The sequence below is a fragment of the Camelus dromedarius genome, chromosome 21 (assembly GCF_036321535.1).
Source record: "Camelus dromedarius isolate mCamDro1 chromosome 21, mCamDro1.pat, whole genome shotgun sequence".
Classification (NCBI taxonomy): Eukaryota; Metazoa; Chordata; class Mammalia; order Artiodactyla; family Camelidae; genus Camelus; species Camelus dromedarius.
In genome coordinates, this window is record NC_087456.1 from 4,968,452 (window position 1) to 4,987,636 (window position 19,185).

The 19,185-nt window shown below is 47.9% G+C and overlaps 1 protein-coding gene across 1 annotated transcript; it reads left to right on the top strand.

Annotated features, from left to right (window-relative positions):
* The first annotated feature begins 7,730 nt into the window (after positions 1–7,730).
* FMOD (fibromodulin) lies at positions 7,731–18,268 on the top strand. The gene is made up of 3 exons (XM_010983743.3): positions 7,731–8,041; positions 10,739–11,726; positions 16,385–18,268. The coding sequence occupies exons 2-3, from the start codon at positions 10,748–10,750 to the stop codon at positions 16,534–16,536; spliced, it is 1,131 nt and encodes a 376-aa protein (XP_010982045.1). The 5' UTR covers positions 7,731–8,041; positions 10,739–10,747; the 3' UTR covers positions 16,537–18,268.
* The last annotated feature ends 917 nt before the right edge of the window (positions 18,269–19,185 follow it).

A 19,185-nucleotide genomic window follows, 5' to 3' on the forward strand; every position in this document is an offset into this window, starting at 1 on the left:
TTCTCTTTCTGGCTTACTTCACTTAGAATGACATTCTCCAGGAACATCCATGTTGCTGCAAATGGCGTTATGTTGTCGGTTTTTATGGCTGAATAGTATTCCATTGTATAAATATACCACATCTTCTTTATTCAGTCGTCTGTTGATGGACATTTAGGCTCTTTCCATGTCTTGGCTATTGTAAATAGTACTGCTATGAACATTGGGGTGCAGGTGTCTTTTTGAAGTAGGGTTCCTTCTGGATATGTGTCCAGGAGCAGTATTCCTGGGTCATATGGTAAGTCTATTCCTAATCTTTTGAGGAATCTCCATCCTGTTTTCCACAATGGCTGCACCAAACTGCATTCCCACCAGCAGTGTAGGAGGGTTCCCTTTTCTCCACAGCCTCTCCAGCATTTGTCATTTGTGGACTTTTGAATGATGGCCATTCTGACTGGTGTGAGGTGATAACTCATAGTAGTTTTGATTTGCATTTCTCTGATAATTAGTGATATTAAGCATTTTTTCATGTGTCTATTGACCATTTGTTATTTGTTCTTTGGAGAATTGCTTGTTTAGGTCTACTGCCATTTTTGGATTGGGTTGTTTGTTTTTTTCTTATTAAGTCATATAAGCTGCTTATATGTTCTGGAGATCAAGCCTTTGTTGGTTTCATCATTTGCAAATATTTTCTCCCATTCTGTAGGTTGTCGTTTTGTTTTACTTATGGTTTCCTTTGCTGTGAAGAAGCCTGTAAGCTTCACTAGGTCCCATTATTTTATTCTTGCTTTTATTTCTATTGCTTGGGTAGACTGCCCTAGGAGAACATTTTTGAGATGTATGTCAGATGATATTTTGCCTATATTTTCTTCTAGGAGGTTTATTGTATCTTGTCTTATGTTTAAGTCTTTGATCCACTTAGAGTTTATTTTTGTGTATGGTGCAAGGGAGTGCCTAGCTTCATTGATTTACATGCTGCTGTCCAGTTTTCCCAACACCATAGACAGACTTAAGTTTAGAATCCCAAATTTGCCACTTGTAATTGCTATACAGTCTTGAACAAATTAATTAGCTTTTCTGAACCTCAGTTTCTTCATCTGTCAAAAATAAGATATGAAAATACCTATCTCATCAGGTTGTGGTGAGAATCTCAGAATGGTAGCTGGTGTTTTAGAGCTAACATCTAGACCTGGTCTCACCTATAGCCAGGTAACATCTGTGGCAGGTGCCAGCATCCTGAGAACTGGTCTATCTTACACCTATTCTTTCCAACAGCCCTAAGCACAGTCTGAAGGGCACCATTAGCTCATTTGCAGAACAGATGGATGTCATGTACTGACTGAGTCACTGAATGACCAAATCCTCCAGGCTTCAGATTTCAGATTATCTCCTCTGCCTCCTTCCTTATTTAGGTATCTCTCCCTGAACTCACCCCTCTTTCCTGACTCAAATACAGTCACACTTTCCAGATGGTGATCTTCTGAAATCCATTGTGTATGTCATCATCTTGTGAATAATACCAACCATGCAGTAAATACACAGTAAAAATAAGAGATGCTATCCATTAAATGAGAAAGTTTTTCTCTGTCTTATTTTTAAAGAGCTATTAGACGGAAATTGTGAAGCCCTCAATGCATTTCCCAGAACTTGGAACTTGAGGTCTTTCTCTTATTGCATTTGAAAGGAAAACAAGTCTTCCTCCCAGCTCCAACATCTTTGTCTCATCCTCTGGAAAGAGGAGATTATCCATGGCTTCTAGTGACCACTCAGTGCCAAGGGAATAAGGAAAAACATTTCCCTTGGAAACTCTGGGACACCATTGTTAGATGCCAGTGTACCCAAGACTTTCCATCAAAACATCAGATTGGTAAACAATTCCTCTCTGGCATTAAGAGTTTTCAGGATGGGCGAGCAGCAGGGCCTGGACTGTATCACCACGATCATCTTTCTACTGACCTTTTTATATTCAACTCAGTAATTCTGTTTGGGTGAATTTCCAGTCTTATCCATCATCCCTTGGTTGTTTGAGACCAGAGGCTGTGTTATAAAAACAGTAGCTTTGGGGTCCTATAAAGATGAAGAGGAATGCTTTGGTCACCACAGGAGCACAACTGTGCCTTTGCTGGCAGGAATTTGAATCAGAAGACTCTTCATCCCTTCCAGATGGGAGACAGGGTGGGTCCAACATCAAAAGCAACCAGCTTTGCCTAGTGGTTGTGGTTTAACCTGTACTCTTTTGGGCGGGGAGGAAATAGCAACGGCCTGAACTCCTGGAAAGTCTAACTGGCCTGAAGGCTTAAGAGTTTTCCTGGTCTGGTACTCATTCCACCAGGCACTGGATACTAAAGACAGGCCGAGTCTGCAGGGAGCCAAAAACACAGTTCATTTTAAAACCTTTAGCTGATCACCTACTGAGTGCCAAGCACTCTATGGCCAGCTGGGGACAGGAGCTATAGAAATGAGCATCATAGCCGCTCTTTCTAGTTCTCTTGCAGTCGAGTAGCTGAGAAGTGCTGGTTTGACAGCTACCAGAAATCACCAGTGTCCCAAACGAACCTCCTTCACATGTGGACTCCTTGGGCAATCGGGGAGACTTTAGTATCCCCCAGTTGGTTTTTGAAACCATATTGAAAACAAGTTCTGAGGGCCTAGGTCCAGGAACCAGGCCAACAGAGAGGCAGCAGTCAAAATGGAGGTTAGAGTTTATTGACAAAGCAATTTTTAAACTGTGGATGGTTCCCTAAAACTCTGCCTCCTGACCTGGTCCCAGTCATCCCCTCCCTCTTTCTTCCTCCCATATCTACCTTGAAACAGGATGATGACTAAAGAGCCAGTGCAAATTCCACTGCTTTAGAAATGGTCAACAAACCACACGGAGACACTGTGTTTTTTGGTGGATCTTTGTTGGAAAGGATCCCAATCAATGTTTGGTTCCCAGAGTGTACTTTCATTGTAAGTAAATACAGTATTACTCATCATGCTGGAATTAAAAAAACAATGAACATCTGTACCTAATGGGTGGATTTGCTCAGGCTATCTGAGCCCAACTAAGGAGTGTCCCTCGGCCCTGTTACCAGAACCAGTGACTCCCACTGTAGAGTGACTGCTTTCTGGACTCAAAATTAATGAGGATCCTATGAAGCCATCATCACCCTGATGCCAAAGCCAGACAAAGACACTGCCAAAAAAGAAAACTATAGGCCAATATCATTGATGAACATAGATGCAAAAATCCTCAACAAAATATCAGCAAAAGAATCCAATAATACATAAAAAAGATTATACACCATGACCAAGTTGCGTTCATCCCAGGGACACAAGGATGGTTCAATACACATAAATCAATCAATGTGATACACAACGTCAACAAGAGAAAGGACAAAAATCACATGACCATCTCAATAGATGCAGAAAAAGCATTTCATAAAATTCAACACTGATTTATGATAAAAACTCTAACCAAAGTGGGTATAGAGGAAACATATCTCAATATAATAAAAGCTATTTATGACAAATCTACAGCCATCGTAATACTCAATGATGAAAAGCTGAAAGCTTTTCTGCTAAAAGCCAGAACAAAACAATGATGTCCACTGTCACCACTTCTATTCAATATAGTCTTAGAAATCCTAGCCAGAGAAATTAGACAAGAAAAAGAAATAAAAGGGGTCCAAATTGGAAGAGAAGGGGTAAAATTGTCACTATATGCAGATGACATAATACTAGACATAAAAAACCCTACAGGCTCCATACAAAAACTAATAAAAGAATTCAGCAATGTAGCAGGATACACAATTAACATACAGGAATCAGTTACATTTCTTTACACTAACAATGAAATATCAGAAAAGGAAAGTAAAGAAACATCTTTTAAAATTGCATCCAAAAAAATAAAATATTTAGGAATAAATCTGACGAAGGAAGTGAAAGACATATGTGGAGAACCACAAAACATTGACTAAGGAAATTAAAGATGACTTAAAGAAATGGAATGATACCCCATGTTCTTGAATTGGAAGAATTAATATTGTTAAGATGGCTATACTATCCAAAGCCACCTACAGATTTAATGGGATCCCTAAGAAATTACCTATGACATTTTTCACAGAATTAGAACAAATAATCCTAAAATTTATATGGAAACACAAAAGACCCAGAATTGCCAAAGCATTACTGAAGAAAAAGAATGAAGCTGGAAGAATAACTCTCCCAGACTTCAGACAATACTACAGAGCTATAGTCATCAAAACAGCATGGTATTGGTACAAAAACAGACATATGGATCAATGGAATAGAATAAAGAGCCCAGAAATAAGCCCACAGATTTTTGGTCAATTAATCTTTAATAAAGGAGGAAAGAATATACAATGGAGTAAAGACAGACTCTTCTGCAAATGATGCTGGAAAAACTTGACAGCTGCATGTAAATCAATGAAGTTAGAAGACTCCCTCACACCATACACAAAAATAAATTCAAATGGCTTAAAGACAAACATAAGACAAGACATTATAAACTTCTCAGAAGAAAACATAGGCAAAACATTCTCTGACATAAATCTTAGCAATGTTCTCATAGGGCAGTCTACCCAGGCAATAGAAATAAAAGCAAAATAAACAAATAAGACCTAATTAAATTTATAAGCTTTTGCACAGCAAAGGAAACCATCAGCAAAACAAAACGACAACTTAGGAAGAGGAGAAAATACTTGCAAAAAATGATACTGACAAGGGGTTAATGTCCAGAATATACAAACAGTTCACTCAACTTAATAATTAAAAACCAAACAACCCAATCCAAAAATGGGCAGAAGACTTAAGCAATTCTCTGATGAAGACATGCAAATGGCCAAAAGGCACATGAAAATATGCTCAGTATCACAAATTATCAGAGAAATGCAAATCAAAACGACAATGAGGTATCACCTCACACCAGTCAGAATGGCCATCCTTAAAAATTCCACAAATGATAAATGCTGGAGAGGCTGTGGAGAAAAGGGAACCCTCCTACACTGCTGGTGGGAATGCAGTTTGATGTAGCCATCATGGAAAACAGTATGGAGATTCCTCAAAAAACTAAAAATAGACTTACACTATGATCCAGCAATCCCATTCCTGGACATATGTCCTGAGAGAACCTTAATTCAAAAAGATACATGCACCCCAATGTTCATAGCAGCACGATTTACAATAGCCAAGACATGGAAACAACCCAAGTGTCCATCGACAGATGACTGCATAAAGAAGCTGTGAAATATTTATACAATGGAATATTACTCAGCCATAAAAAAGAATAAAATTATGCTATTTGCAGCAACATGGATGGACCTGGAGATCATCATTCTAAGTGAAGTAAGCCAGAAAGAGAAAAATACCACATGATATCACTTATATGTGGAGCCTAAAAAGAAGAAAATGAACTTATTTACAAAACAGAAACAGACTCATAGACATAGAAAACAAACTTCCTAGGTGGGGAAGTGGGTGGGAAGGGATAAATTGGGATTTTGAGATTTGCAGATGCTAACTAGTATAAAAAATAGATAAACAAGAAGGTTATATTGTATAGCACGGGGAACTATATTCAATACCTTGTATAAGCTATAATGAAAAAGAGTGTGAAAATGAACATAAGTATGTATATGTATGACTGAACTATTGTGCTGTACACCAGAAATTGACACAACATTTTAAACTGACTATATTTCAATAAAAAAAAATCTACTGTGATTATTAAATGAGATAATGTAAGTAAACCATCTGGTTTATAGTAGATAGTCAGCAAAGGCCCATTCATTATATTTAATCTTTTTTTAAAAAAAACTCTTAGAAAGTCCTGAAAAGAGTGGGTCCCCAACAAGGACCTTTCTGAGAGCCTACATATTATAGCAACAGCTCAAACATACTGGAGGAGCCAAAACTGCCATTCTTTAAAATTCAAATTCTAAGTTCTTCAAATTCAAATCTGAGGCTTTCTCAACTGGTATTATCTTTAAAAGATAAGCAGTGTTTAAAATTCAAACCCTTGTGCACTGCTGGTGGAAATGTCAAATGGTGTATCCACTGTGAAAAACAGCACAGCAGTTCCTCCAAAAAACTAAAAACAGGTTACCATGTGATCCCACAATTCCACTTCTGAACATGTATCCAAAATGACTAAGAGCTGCATCTCAAAGGGACATTTGTACACCCGTGTGCGTAGCGGCATCATTCACAGCAGCTAAGAAGTAGAGCAGCTGAAGTGCCCGTCGGCAGACGAATGGGTAAACAAAACGTGATATGTGCGTACAACAGAATATTATTCAGCCTTTAAAAGGAGGGAAATTTGACCTCATGCTACAACATGGATGAACCTTGAAAACATCATGCTAAGTGAAATAAGCCAGTCACAAAAAAGACAAATACTGTATGACCCCACTTACATGAATTATGTACGGTAGCAGTCAAGTTCATAGAGACAGAAAGCAGAACGGGGGTTGACCGGGGCTGAGGAAGGGTGAAATGGGACATTTTTGTTGAGTGGATTCCGAGTTTCAGTTTTGAAAGATGAAAAAGTTCTGGAGACTGGTCTTGCAGCAATACTTAACGCTTCTGAACTGTGCACTTAAAACTTAACAGAGTAAATTTTATGTTGCGTGTGATTTACTACAGTTTTAAAAAAATTGTAAAGGGGCATTTCTTAGACGTTGGCATCAGGCAGTTAGTTGCGGGAAGAGCATTTAGGATTTGTGGGCTCATCTGAGATTCTATGTGGTCCAAATTCTTCTCGCCCTTGAACCTCAGATTCAGAGCTGTCTACCCAACTGCCTGCACGCCCCCACGGGAATGCCTAACAAGCACCTCTAACGTGGACTCTGTCCCTCCCCATCTTTCTAACGTTGGGAAGTGGTTCTACCACCCGATCAAAGTCAAGGACTCATCCTTGACTTTCCCTAACACCCCATCTGATCCACCGTGAAGGCCTGTCAGCTTCTTGTCTAAAAAAGCACAGTATTCTCTCTTCGGCTGCACTAGCCCAGTCTGCCACCGCCCCAACGGAGCCAGTCGGGCAGAGCCTCCTGCTCCCACCCTTTCCCCGCTTTTCTCCGCACAGCAGCCTCTCCCATGTGGTTTTAAAAATATGAGTCAGACTCTTCATTTCCTTTGCTTAACACGTGTTGATGTTTAAACATTCAGGGTAAAAATTAACTTCATTCCAGGGCTTAAAGTTCCCTTCACGGTCTAGCTCCTGCCTGCTTCTCTGACCCTGCCTTCCCCTTGCTCCGGGTCTCTGCATCTGCCAAATGGGTACGACAGCAGTCACCTCACACAAATGATCTCAAGACCCCTTGCTAACCTAGTCAATCAAAATCATCGTGAGCATGAGAGGAGGGTGCACAGCAAGTGATCGGCAAACACGAGACTTCCTTTCTCCCCCTTCACCCGAGTGGGGAGAGAGAAGCCCTGCAGCCCAGATAAGTCTACAGGGGTCAGGGATGAAACTGGACCGAGCGCCAGCTGTCCCATGTCCTGCTCCCTTATCCAGTGGCCTAACCACTGCCCCTTGTGGGGCACTTAAGCCCAGAAGGGGGAGCACTGGACCTCCCGTGGGACACGTGGGTTGCTGAGAGAGTTAAGATGCCTCTTCCCAAAGCCTGGCCCTCCCCATCCCTGCATCTGCCCTTGTGGGTTTAATGAGAAATCCAGGCGCTTCGTAAGGGACTGTACAAATAACTTCTAGGGCTCCGCTAACTCATTCAGCAGAAAGAGACCCAGAGCTGCCAATGCTTCAGGGAAGATAAGTGAGTGGAAAGGAGGTGGTTTTTATAGCGTCAGGCAGACGGGAGGATTTTGCGCGGTTGAGTGTGAGCTCCGCCCCTGCAGCAGAGCCGAAAAAGCCAGAATCCAGGCTCCCCATCCCCACTCTTCACAATATTTGATTAGGAATTTGGGGGCGGGCCCCTGGCCTGGCACAGACACGCACACTCTCAGTAGACGCTCTCATTTCTCTCTGCCTCTCACACATCCTCCAACCAAGGAGGCCAGACAGAGGGACGTGGGCACTCTCTGAAGGGTTCAACTCGAGGTAAGTTAGTCCTTTTACTTCAGTTTTTGTCCCTGGTAGTTCCAAAAAGGAAATAAAGGAAAGGGGCTGGGGCGCGGGGAAAGGGCCAGGCGGGGAGGAGTCATTCCTCATTGCCCCATCTGGGCTGTGTCCCGGGATGCTGGAGGGGGAAAAGGGGAGTAGGAGCAAGGGACTCCAACATGCTACCTGTGTCCTGCCGTTACTCTCTGGCTATTGGGGTGGGGTGGGGCTCCGATTCTCAGGCATGAAAAAGCAAAGGGCCAGGTGTCTAGGGAAGCCACTGTCCTAGCCCTGTGTCCCTGCAGTCTCTCTCACAGAGCAGTGGTGGTACCTAATACCGTTATGAGATGGAGGAGGAAGTTGTGTGTGTGTGTGTGTGTGTGTGTGTGTGTGTGTGTGTGTGTGTGTGTGTTGCTGGGGTGAAAGGGAAAGAACACAGAGAAGTGTGGAGAACTGACCATGTCCAGGAGCTGCGACGTGGGGAGCCATCCCACGTTGGGGAGTAGCTTCTCTGGACTCTGGGAGAATGGAGAGCTGGGTCTCTAGAATGGAGACGTCAAAGAACAGCAGGGAGTCCTGAGTAAGCTCCCCAACGTGCAGGGTGCCAGTCCTCGAAACCGCCCACATCACAGAACTCCGAGCGCAGGAGGGTCTCCAGCACCAGGGAGGAAATGTGAGGGTACACAACCCAGGAGCAGCGTTGCTAAGGGAAGGGGGTGGGGTTAAGAGAGGCGTAAGGTCCCCACCAAACCCTCTGAGCAGTCATGATTCCAAAGGAGAGGCCGAAGTGGGCAGCCCGGGAAGGCCGAGTCTTGAAGAGGAAGGGGGCTCTTGTTTGCCAAGGTGCCTGGTCTGGAAGGAGAAATGGAGACAGAGGCTCACTGTGCCAGCCTCCAGACAGCCAGCTTGGTCCTACAGCAGCCCAGAGCTGTGCATGGAAAAATGTGCTCCTGGCGGTGGGCCACTCCATCCGTCTTCTCCCCTGGCCAGTGCCAGGGCCCAGCCAGCGTGCCCAGGCAGTGGGCGGCTGGGTCAGCTTCTCAGAAACTGTGAGCTCTTTGTCTGAGGCTGCCTGAGGATGAGCCAGGTGCCTCTCCTCTGTGGCCCAGAGGCTGCTGGAACGAAGCGGGCCTAAGGGAACCACTTTCAGGGGACAGGGAGGCCAGAGAAAGACGGTGGCCAGAAGGTGACCCGGACTGATTGTCACCGTCAGGGTCCTTCTCATCAGTTCATTGGATCTGCAGTTGGCATTTAGACTCCTTTCTTCCTCCTGTCCACAGTTGCCAAGCCCAGCAAGGCCCAACAGCAATGTGAATGTTGTATGTGACTATTCCTGGACCAAGAAATGTTCTAAGGTTTCTCTGTTCACGGGTGACACTAAGAGACTCGTTGCTCGCAGGAGCTACGCAGGGCTTTGGCTCTAGGTATTGAGAGTAAGACAGCCGGCCTGATGCCACCCCGTGTCCCCTCATCTTCCACACCTTCAGCTTCCCTCTCAGATGATACCAAGCCCACATTTCTTTCCAAGCCTACCCTGTTCTCATCTCACTAGCATACAAGCCCAAATGCCCATTCGAGCTTGTATGGCCATTGTGGGGTGGCTAGGTAGGGGGCTACCAGAAAATCTAGAAGTCATCACGGGTGGCTTGGGATGGGAGAGAAGGACGCCAGAATCCCATTCTAATGGCCACGTTCCCTTGGGCATGCACAAGAGTCTTGAATTCCTGTTTCACTTTTTGATGCTGCTCATTCATTTCTCTTGGCCCCCTGTGACTCTTGCCTCATGTTCATGGTGGGGCGTGAGAAGCACTGACACTTTACTAGACCTCACAGAAGACAGCCAAGCACACTGACTCAGACTCCACGCTCTCGGCACTCACCCTAGAAGACAAGGGCCATTCTGGGTGCCAGTGTCCCCTGTCTGTAGGGGACCTGTAACTGGTATATGAAGACGTTGTTCCGGCCAAGTCGTATGTGTAGCCACAAACGGCCAACCAGAGAGCTCCCCCACCAGCAGACTGTCACAGATGCTGGCGCTGCTACAGACCCAAGCCTTGTGGTGGCTGCAGAGGGACCGGACCCTTCTCCATAGACTCAAAACCAGAAACCCACTGCCTTGCCAAGAGACCAAAAGATCTTCCAGAATGAGTTCAGATCTTCCCCTTTGAGATCTCAGGCCACTTCTGGAGGTTTCCCGGAGACATGGAAAGAGCCAGGGGGCTTTTTCCTTGGACTCTTGGAAAACATTATTCCCTGGAGGGTCCAAACTGGATGTGGATTCAGGCCTAAAGAGTGCCTTCCACCACTCCCACGCCCATGGGAGTTGCTGTGGGCTTTCCAGCTCCCTCAGGAGTTCCTCCAGGTTGCTAGAGGCCCCTATGGAGCTGCCCCTCCACAAACTGTAGCACCTCCATTCAAGAGCCTTCTAATCAAAGGCTATGTTTCCGTGACTCTGTGACCAGAGGAAAATGCACCCAGATTCCCCCGAGGTAGCCAAGGTCCAGCTGGACCACGTGAGCGGAGGTGGCCCTGGGAGGAGGCCCGGAGGAAGTGAGGAAGGCTGCCGCTCCCGGCGGTTTGACGCTGGAGTCCGAGCTGCAGAGCTCAAAGCCCAAGGCTCGCCTCCCCTGCCTCCCTGCCTCCCTGGAGTCTCACTCATGCTTGCTTACTCTGTTCTCCCTCCCTCCCTTCTTGCAGAGAGACAAAATGCAGTGGGCCTCCCTCCTGCTGCTGGCAGGGCTCTGCTCCCTCTCCTGGGCCCAGTATGATGATGACTCCCACTGGTGGTTCCAGTACCTTCGTAACCAGCAGTCCACCTACTACGATCCCTATGACCCCTACCCTTACGAGCCCTATGAGCCTTACCCTTACGGCGTGGAGGAAGGCCCAGCCTACGCCTACGGCTCCCCGGCCCCACCTGAGCCCCGCGACTGCCCCCAGGAGTGCGACTGCCCCCCCAACTTCCCCACAGCCATGTACTGTGACAACCGCAACCTCAAGTACCTGCCCTTTGTCCCCTCCCGCATGAAGTACGTCTACTTCCAGAACAACCAGATCTCTGCCATCCAGGAGGGCGTCTTCGACAACGCCACAGGGCTGCTCTGGATTGCTCTCCATGGCAACCAGATCACCAGTGATAAAGTGGGCAAGAAGATCTTCTCCAAGCTGAAGCACCTGGAGAGGCTGTACCTGGACCACAACAACCTGACCCGGGTGCCCGGCCCACTGCCTCGCTCCCTGAGGGAGCTCCATCTTGACCACAACCAGATCTCGAGGGTCCCCAACAATGCGCTGGAGGGGCTGGAGAACCTCACGGCCTTGTACCTCCAACACAACGAGATCCAGGAAGTGGGCAGCTCGATGAAAGGCCTCCGGTCACTGATCTTGCTGGACCTGAGCTACAACCACCTTCGGAAGGTGCCTGATGGACTGCCCATAGCCCTTGAACAGCTGTACCTCGAGCACAACAATGTCTACTCGGTCCCTGACAGCTACTTCCGGGGCTCACCCAAGCTCCTGTATGTACGCCTGTCCCACAACAGCCTCACCAACCATGGCCTGTCCTCGAACACCTTCAACTCCAGCAGCCTCCTTGAGCTCGACCTCTCCTACAACCAGCTGCAGAAGATCCCCCCAGTCAGCACCAACCTGGAGAACCTCTACCTCCAAGGGAATAGGATCAATGGTGAGACTTTGGCAAAGGGGAGTGGGGAGGGCTGTCTGCTGCATTGCAAAGACCCGACTCTGAGCGCTGGTGGCAATACAGAAGAACTAGAAGTAGGGGACCCAAAGAGTGCCAGTGAAGCAACCTGAAAGCCCAGCCAGATCTCTGTGCAAAAATGGTACAAAATGGCGTGCTCTTAGATGGCACAGTGGTGCTGGGAAAGGCAGTGGGGAGGGGGTTGGTGCGGAAGACTTCCCAGGAGAGGTAAGTCTCAATCTAGGTCTTTAGAGATAAGTGGATTTGAGCTGGGGGAACACAGGACAGAGCCATTCTGAGAAGTGCCACAAACCAAGGGACCAGGCATTTAACAGGTCACTTGGAGGGGACAGCCAGGAAACTCCTGTGTCTAAGAGGAAGGAAGGGGTGACGTGTTAAGCAGCACGAGGTGAGTTTGGAAGCGTTTGGGGGAGGGCAGTTCATAGACAAGGGGACTTAAGCTCAACTTCCAGGGGCCATCTTGGGAGATAAGTGGGCTGCCGAGAATCCAGGCGTCCATACTTACGCACTGACCCAGAGAGGACGACCTCTCTGTCTCCACATGGTCGACTCCTGCCTCTACAGCCTGGTCTTATGTTCAGATGTTTATTTGGTTTTTAAACATAACAACTGGTGGAAAGAATTCGTAGCCTCTCGGAGCTGAATGCGCCAGCCCTGGTTGGTTCTCCCTGGAGTACAAGGCGCCCCCGGTGGCAGGGCAGAGGGCCCCCTAGGGGGACATGAACCTGACCATCACAAAACCCTGGGGTGATGGACAAGGGCGCTGGCTTCTTGTCTTCCAGACACTTCCCAGCAAAGGCCTAAAGGGCTGCTTCTCTGTCCCCAAGAGCTAAAGGTCTTCATTTCAGGCTGGATTCTGTAGTTGCTTTTCAGCCCCCTCTCAGGATCTTGTGTTCAGAATGTGCTCACACTACCCCGGGGCCTCTGATGTCTTAATCCCAGCTGGAAGGTACTGTGAGCCAGCATTTAACCTCACTTCCTCTGCAGCAAAGCACCTCCCTCCCTGGGGAAGGAAGGACTCATTAATGGCCACTGGCAAAGGGCTTTGAAGTAGAACCTGCTGAGAGCGAGTGGCATCGTCAAAGCACAGATAGGGGACTGAGCTGACATCCGCTCCCGCGGATCCTTTCTTGCCCTGGCCTCAGGGAGCAGAGCAGTCGTTTGGCAAGATGTTAACGAGCTGGACAGCCTCTGAGTGAGAGAGGCACCAGTCCCAGAGGCTGACAGGGGGGCGGGCGAGGTGAAGAGGTGTCTGGATGTCTAGTTTGAAGTGCAAGTCACCATCTTGTACAGTGCAAACCGTTTTGTATTTAAAGTCTCCCTTTCTCGAGGGTTTTCCTATTCCCCAGGCAGGGGTTGGGGGGGGTGTCTCTAAGTCGTCTCTAAAATGTTGCCTGCTGCGAAGGGTTTGACACTTGCTCGTAGCTGTCATCCCACCCAGAAGTCACCACTACTTACCTGCCACCCACTCTGAATCCAGAAGGACTGTCACTACAGAAATGTCATGTTGTATGCTGTGCTTTATGAGAGTCTGACCCCGAAAATGTGACAGCAAAGAGCAGCTGTCATGGGAGGGAAGCCATTAGTTATTGCCTAAGTGTACAATCAGTGAAATCTGGGGGTGAGAAAAGCTCCTTCACAGCACCTTGTCACCACTCTGCCTTCATGCAGAACCAGACCTGCCGCTCAGATACAAGACGGTCCACCCCCTCCAAAAGCTTTGCCAAAGATAAAATCACTTCAATCAAGTGTCCTAAGGTCTTGCAAGATCGTTCTCCCTTAAGTCAAACCTAATAATCTTCAGTGTCCGCCCTAAACCCCTGCTGGTGCAATTTAAACCAAAGCCCTTTATCTGGTTATCATTTAGTCTCAGTAAACGATAAATAATTAGTGGATTAACACATGTAAAATACTTGGTCCAGGGCCTGGCACATAACTGAAAAAGCAATACACAGTAACTATTACAAGCTTTTCTTTTAATTGCCACTTTGAAGTTGCCAGGTATAGTTTTGTTTTGTTTCATTTTTTGCATTGCAAAGATGGGGAAACTAAGGCACAGAGGAGGAAAAGCAGTCTCTCCAGGTCCCCCAGATCATGTAGCATAGAACCCTGAGCCTCTGCCTTCAGAGTCAAAGGGCCTAGAGTCAGGCATCTCTGGCTGAGAATGGAAGGAGAATCTCTCTGATTCAGACCACCAGCAGGAAAGACAGTTCTCCAAGCTCAGGCCCTTCCCTAGAGCAAACGTGAAGGAAGTCTCCCAGCACAGCCAGCCAGGGACCAGGCGTGGGGAGGGTGGGGGGAGGTTAAAGGCAGGACTGAAGCAACCTTCTGAAGGGGGAGCTAAAAGAAAGACAGGAGCTGAAGGGTGTGCAGGGGATTTAGGCCCCGCCCTCTCTCTCCCCACTTCCTTCTCCCACTAGCATCTCGCTCAGTTTTTCCAGCCTGGCAACAGCAGAAAACACAGCTCAGAATGTTATCCAGTGGCTCTGGGATTCGGTGGAGCAGGGCGGGTACGCCAGGAGGAATTTGGAAAGACTTATGTCAGAATTTAGTCTGGGATGAAAAGTGTCCTCCAGAGTCTCCAAGCAGAAGCCCTGTCCTCTTCATGAGCCTGGGGAAGACAAACGGGGGGGCGGCTCCCAGTACCGGGCGTATGGCTAGAATCTACACACAGTGTGTGTCGAGCAGGCCCTAAGGGTCCCCTGTATTTATATTTGTACAGTTGGGATCCAGGACTTCAGCAGATGCTCCGAAGACCTCAGGCTGGGGTAGAAAACTCTATCACAGAACGTCTAACTGCAGTCCCCGATAGGGTTGGAAGTGGCATTTAAGCTGGACCACTTTATTTCTCCCCAGCCCACCCCACCTCACCCAGTCCACGCAGACACCACAGGCCCCGCCCCTCGCCTTCGCCCCGCCCCCACCTGCCCACTGGGAGGCCATTTGGTCTATTCCCTGGGACAGAAAGGAGAGATCCAAAAGCATTCCAGATCTCCACCCTCCTCTCTGAGTGCTCTCCAAGGCAGGGTATTTCCACCTCCCCTTCTCTTCTCATTATTCTTTGGGGCTGGGTTCCCACCTTACATGCGCAGTACAAGTTAATTGGCTGCAGCCTTACCCCATCTCCTCTTGGTCAATTCTTTTTTTGTTTCGTTTTTAAGTTATTCTTTTTTTTTTTAAGTGGAGGTACTGGGGATTGAACCCAGGACCTCAAGCTCTGCCAATGAGATATACGCCGCCCCCACCACAAGTCAGTTCTTAACAGAGACTGAAAACAATTGTCAGTGCTGATTTAGAAACAGTTTCTTCATCTATCTAAGCTCTCCGTACAGTCTTCCTTACAACCTTCAGTTTCATACCCATAACCTCTCCATCCACAACGCCCTTGACTCTCACCCTTGGAAGAGAGACAGGAAAGCCTTCCTCCCACTCCTTCTGCCCAGCCCCAGGCTGACACACAGCTCCTGACCACAACGGCAAGCTGAGGAATGCCTCTAGTGTGAAGAAAAGCAAGCCCAGCTCGGCGTCTGCCTGAGTGTTACAGCCCTGGAGATACAGCTTACTAAGACCCGCCACACGACTCCACCCAAAGCCCCTCGGACAGGAGCATCTCCCTGGCGCCCTCATGCACCCTACAGGCTGAAGGCAGCCTGTAGGGGCTTCAGCAGCCTTTCAGTGGTGACTTTTGCTGTCCCTGCTGGAGTTTTAACTGAGTTCTTGGGTTTTAGCTTTCAAGTTCCTGATCCAGTAGGTGACAGATAGAGGTGGTTGACTTGTCCAAGAGGATGACCAGAAGGGGAACAGAGTGAAAGACAACAGAAGGGTTAATGTTTAAACCAAACAGAACTATATTGTATCTTTTAGGATTACATGGCTTGGGGGGGAAATCTTTAAAAGGGGGGACTTGTGAGATCACAGAAAAAAGAGGGTAAAGTGTATCATATTAAATAAAGGAGGTAAGGGAATTATTTACTTGCCTTTTGAGCTCCATAGCAGCCCCATTTGTCTATGAATTTCTATCTCCTTGAACCTCAGGGCGTTGCTCACTCCTTTGGCTGCTCTCAGAATGCACACGGCAACCCCCTTCAAGCTCTGCATGCAAAGACCCTTGTCTCTCAGCCCAGGTTTTCGCCCTTTAATTTCCTGCCACTTTCTCTATCTGCAGAGTGGTAGGAAAATTCTCCAGATTTAAGTCCCTCCATTTCCCCAGTCTCGAGTAATTCAGCAACTCCTTACTCTCCAAAAAACAATCACGTACTTCAAAGCTGCTAGTTCGTCTTTAACTGCCTTCTGCTGCCCTCTGATGCTCACAGGCGGGAAAAGACCAAGACCTCACTGGAAGGACTCTCAAGGACGGTCCAGGGTCTGCGGAGTAGTGTACAGATTGGTGGGTGGCTAGGACGCAGAGCGACAGACGCAGGCAGACACCGCCCCCCCCCCCACCCTCATCTCTAGTTCTGCCCCTTAACTGGTTGCAAGTCTGCATGACTCTGATCCTGGAAAGCACCTGCCCCACCCAGCCAAGTTCAAAGTATTTAAACAGAGGCTGTCTGGCCTCACTGCGGATCCAGGCCCCTGATCTGGGCTTCTCCTGCCCACCCCCGCCCCTCTTGTCCCCACAGAGTTCTCCATCAGCAGCTTCTGCACCGTGGTGGATGTCATGAACTTCTCCAAGCTGCAGGTGCTGCGCCTGGACGGGAACGAGATCAAGCGCAGCGCCATGCCGGCCGACGCGCCCCTCTGCCTGCGCCTCGCCAGCCTCATCGAGATCTGAGCCGCCCCGCACCGGGCGCGCGGCGACAGCCCCCGCGCCCCTCCGCATCTGGCTTGATGGTTTGGTTTGGCTTTTGCTGGAAGGTCGGGGGCAGAGCATATGGCAGAAGTCCGTGGGCTTCCTCTATCGTCTTTTTCCCTGTAGGCAGGTTTAGGTCGAATCAGGGGTCGGGCAGCCTTCTTCTGCTGGGGGACACGAAACTCTCTTTTCCGGGACAGAAGTGGTGGCAGACGGAGTAACCCCTGAAGTTCCGACCCCAGAAATCTCATTACCCTTAAGTTCTTCACCGTGATCTGGTGTAATGAACCTTAAAAGTTGTCTGGGCAGTGGTACATGGCCGTCCTTGTTAAGCAGTCTCTGACCCTGTGAGCAGCACTTGACAGCTTTCCCACGGGCTGGGCTGCTTGTGCAGTTACCCTGGGCTCCCACTCACTGCTGCTCAGAATATACCTCTTGCCCAGCTGCCTCCTCCTGAGTCTGCCTCACCCACTCAACCATGCTCCACAGACCCCTCTGTACGCCTTAAACAGAGGCAGGAGACCCCCAAGGCATGTGGGCTTCTGCCCAGAAGCCTGTGCAGAGAACTCACACTTGTGTCTGAGGTTGGAAGGGCACCAAGAGTCACCTCTACACCTTCCTAACCTCACTCCTTGCAAGCTACCAGATTGGAGGTCACCAGTATGATGACAATATTCCTGACCTGACGTGGGAGGAGACAACCGATCTCAGGCTTAGAAAAATGTATCGGGCTGCATGTTAGCAGCTGGGCAGTTCTTTGAAGGTGGATCAGGCTTCAGAAGAGGAAAGGCCGAACTGTTTTTATCCTCAGCATCCGGAATGGGGGTAAACACACCTCAAGGTGGCTGAACTGAGGCCGCAGCCCCAGCAGTTTCATTCTTGCCCAGCACTCTCTGCATTCCCAGCAGCTCCCTCCGTGGTCTTTATCCTCAAAGGCAGAGGCCATGTGGTTCTCAAAGCATATAAGGGTAATTGGTCCTCTCCTCTTATGCAAGCAGAAAGGTCTATATCCTGTCGGGAGGGAAAGACTCCGACCAGCCCAGGACTTGCCTGCTCGCCCAGAGGAGGAAGCTGTGGTATTGTTTCGCTATCTGTATTGTTTTGTCCTAAGGCTGCAGTGAGCCAAACCAGCTCTGGCTGGAGATGCTCACTGGGCCCATGAAGCCCTGGCCAGGCAGCCAAATCTTGCCTGTGCTGAGTGCAAAACCCTCTGCTTTCACATCTCTGTGCTGCACCCTCATTACTGAAGGTGGCTGTTGCTTTATAGCTTGGCTGGAGAGCGATTAATTTTTCCCATTGCTGAAAGCCATGTTGCCTGGGGAGACCTAACTCTCCTGCTCTTTTGGGTACTATTGGGATGAAGCCATCTGGGCAGCCAGGGGCAGGACTGCTTGAGGAGAGCTGGCCCTAGTCTGGTCCCTGCCCAGACGCCACTGCATCCCTGATACAGTGTATGCTTTGAAGCACTTTCCCGGAAAAGCAAAGCAGTGATCCTTGGTCTGTGTTCTTGGTTTTGGACCCTGAAATCCACAAAAGCCAAACCAGCTCATTTCAACAAAGGAGCTCTGGTGTGAGGGGCAAGGCTGCCCCCTGCCCCAGGGCTCTTCAAAAAGCATCTGCATGTGAACACCATCATGCCTCTATAAAGGATCCTTATTACAGGAAAAGCATGAGTGGTGGCTAACCTGACCAATAAAGTTATTTTACGATTGCACCCGCAAGACTGGAGTCATTTAAGACAGGCACAAAGGGGTTACTTTAAGGGGACCTAGTGGGGTCACACAGGCCTCAGACTGGGGGAGCCCACTTTCTTATCTCTTCTGCTTGGGCAGATGTAGGTAAGGGGTTCTTTAAAAGTCACCTGTATAAAGCCTCTGGTGAGCAAACTGTGTGCTCTGAAAGTTCTTCTTTAAGTCTACCTTCAATCCCACTAGCTACATGTTTCCTAACATTTGGTCCCCAAGAGATAAAAGAAAACTACCCCCCCCCAATCATTCTAACATTTGTCTCCTTCAACCATCCTCCCTTGTCTACCACCCAGTTAATTCTGGGGACGATTGGTCCAGACTATTGTTGTCTTGACTGCTCCTGCCCCCTAGCGGCAAGTCAAGTACTGCAAAGCACAGTTGGGCTTGGAAGAGGACAGTACGTGGTCAGTGGCGCATTTATTCTTTTATTCACCCCTTCAATGCATATTCTCTTCTTTTCTTTCTTCCTTCTTTTTTTTTTTTTTTTGAAAGATTTTGGGGGGGAGGTATTTATTTTCAGAGGAAATACTAGGGGTTGAATCCAGGACCTCCTGCATGCTGAGCACTCAGTCTACCACTTGAGCTGAACCCTCCGCTCTCAATGTACTTTTCTTGAAAGGCTTTAGCGCAAGGTGCTTATCAAATGTTACGTAAGTTAGGAGGGTGGACTAGGCTTGTACTTTTCAGACAATTCACTATTTTCTAATAGAGAAATAACCACAACTGATATTTATTAAGCTGAATATATTATTTACTGAATATATTCACTAATACATTCTGTGAAATTCTGTGCCAAGAATGTTCCAACTTCATCTTAAGCCAGAGTAAGCTAACTGATTATAATTCTCTGGAGTAAGAGTCAGGCAGGAATGGGAGTGTGCAA

Coding starts and splice junctions, on each gene's coding strand:
- FMOD (XM_010983743.3), top strand. CDS start 10,748: ATGCAGTGGGCCTCCCTCCTGCTGCTGGCAGGGCTCTGCTCCCTCTCC. Junction 11,727..16,384: donor CCAAGGGAATAGGATCAATG/GTGAGACTTTGG, acceptor TTGTCCCCACAG/AGTTCTCCATCAGCAGCTTC.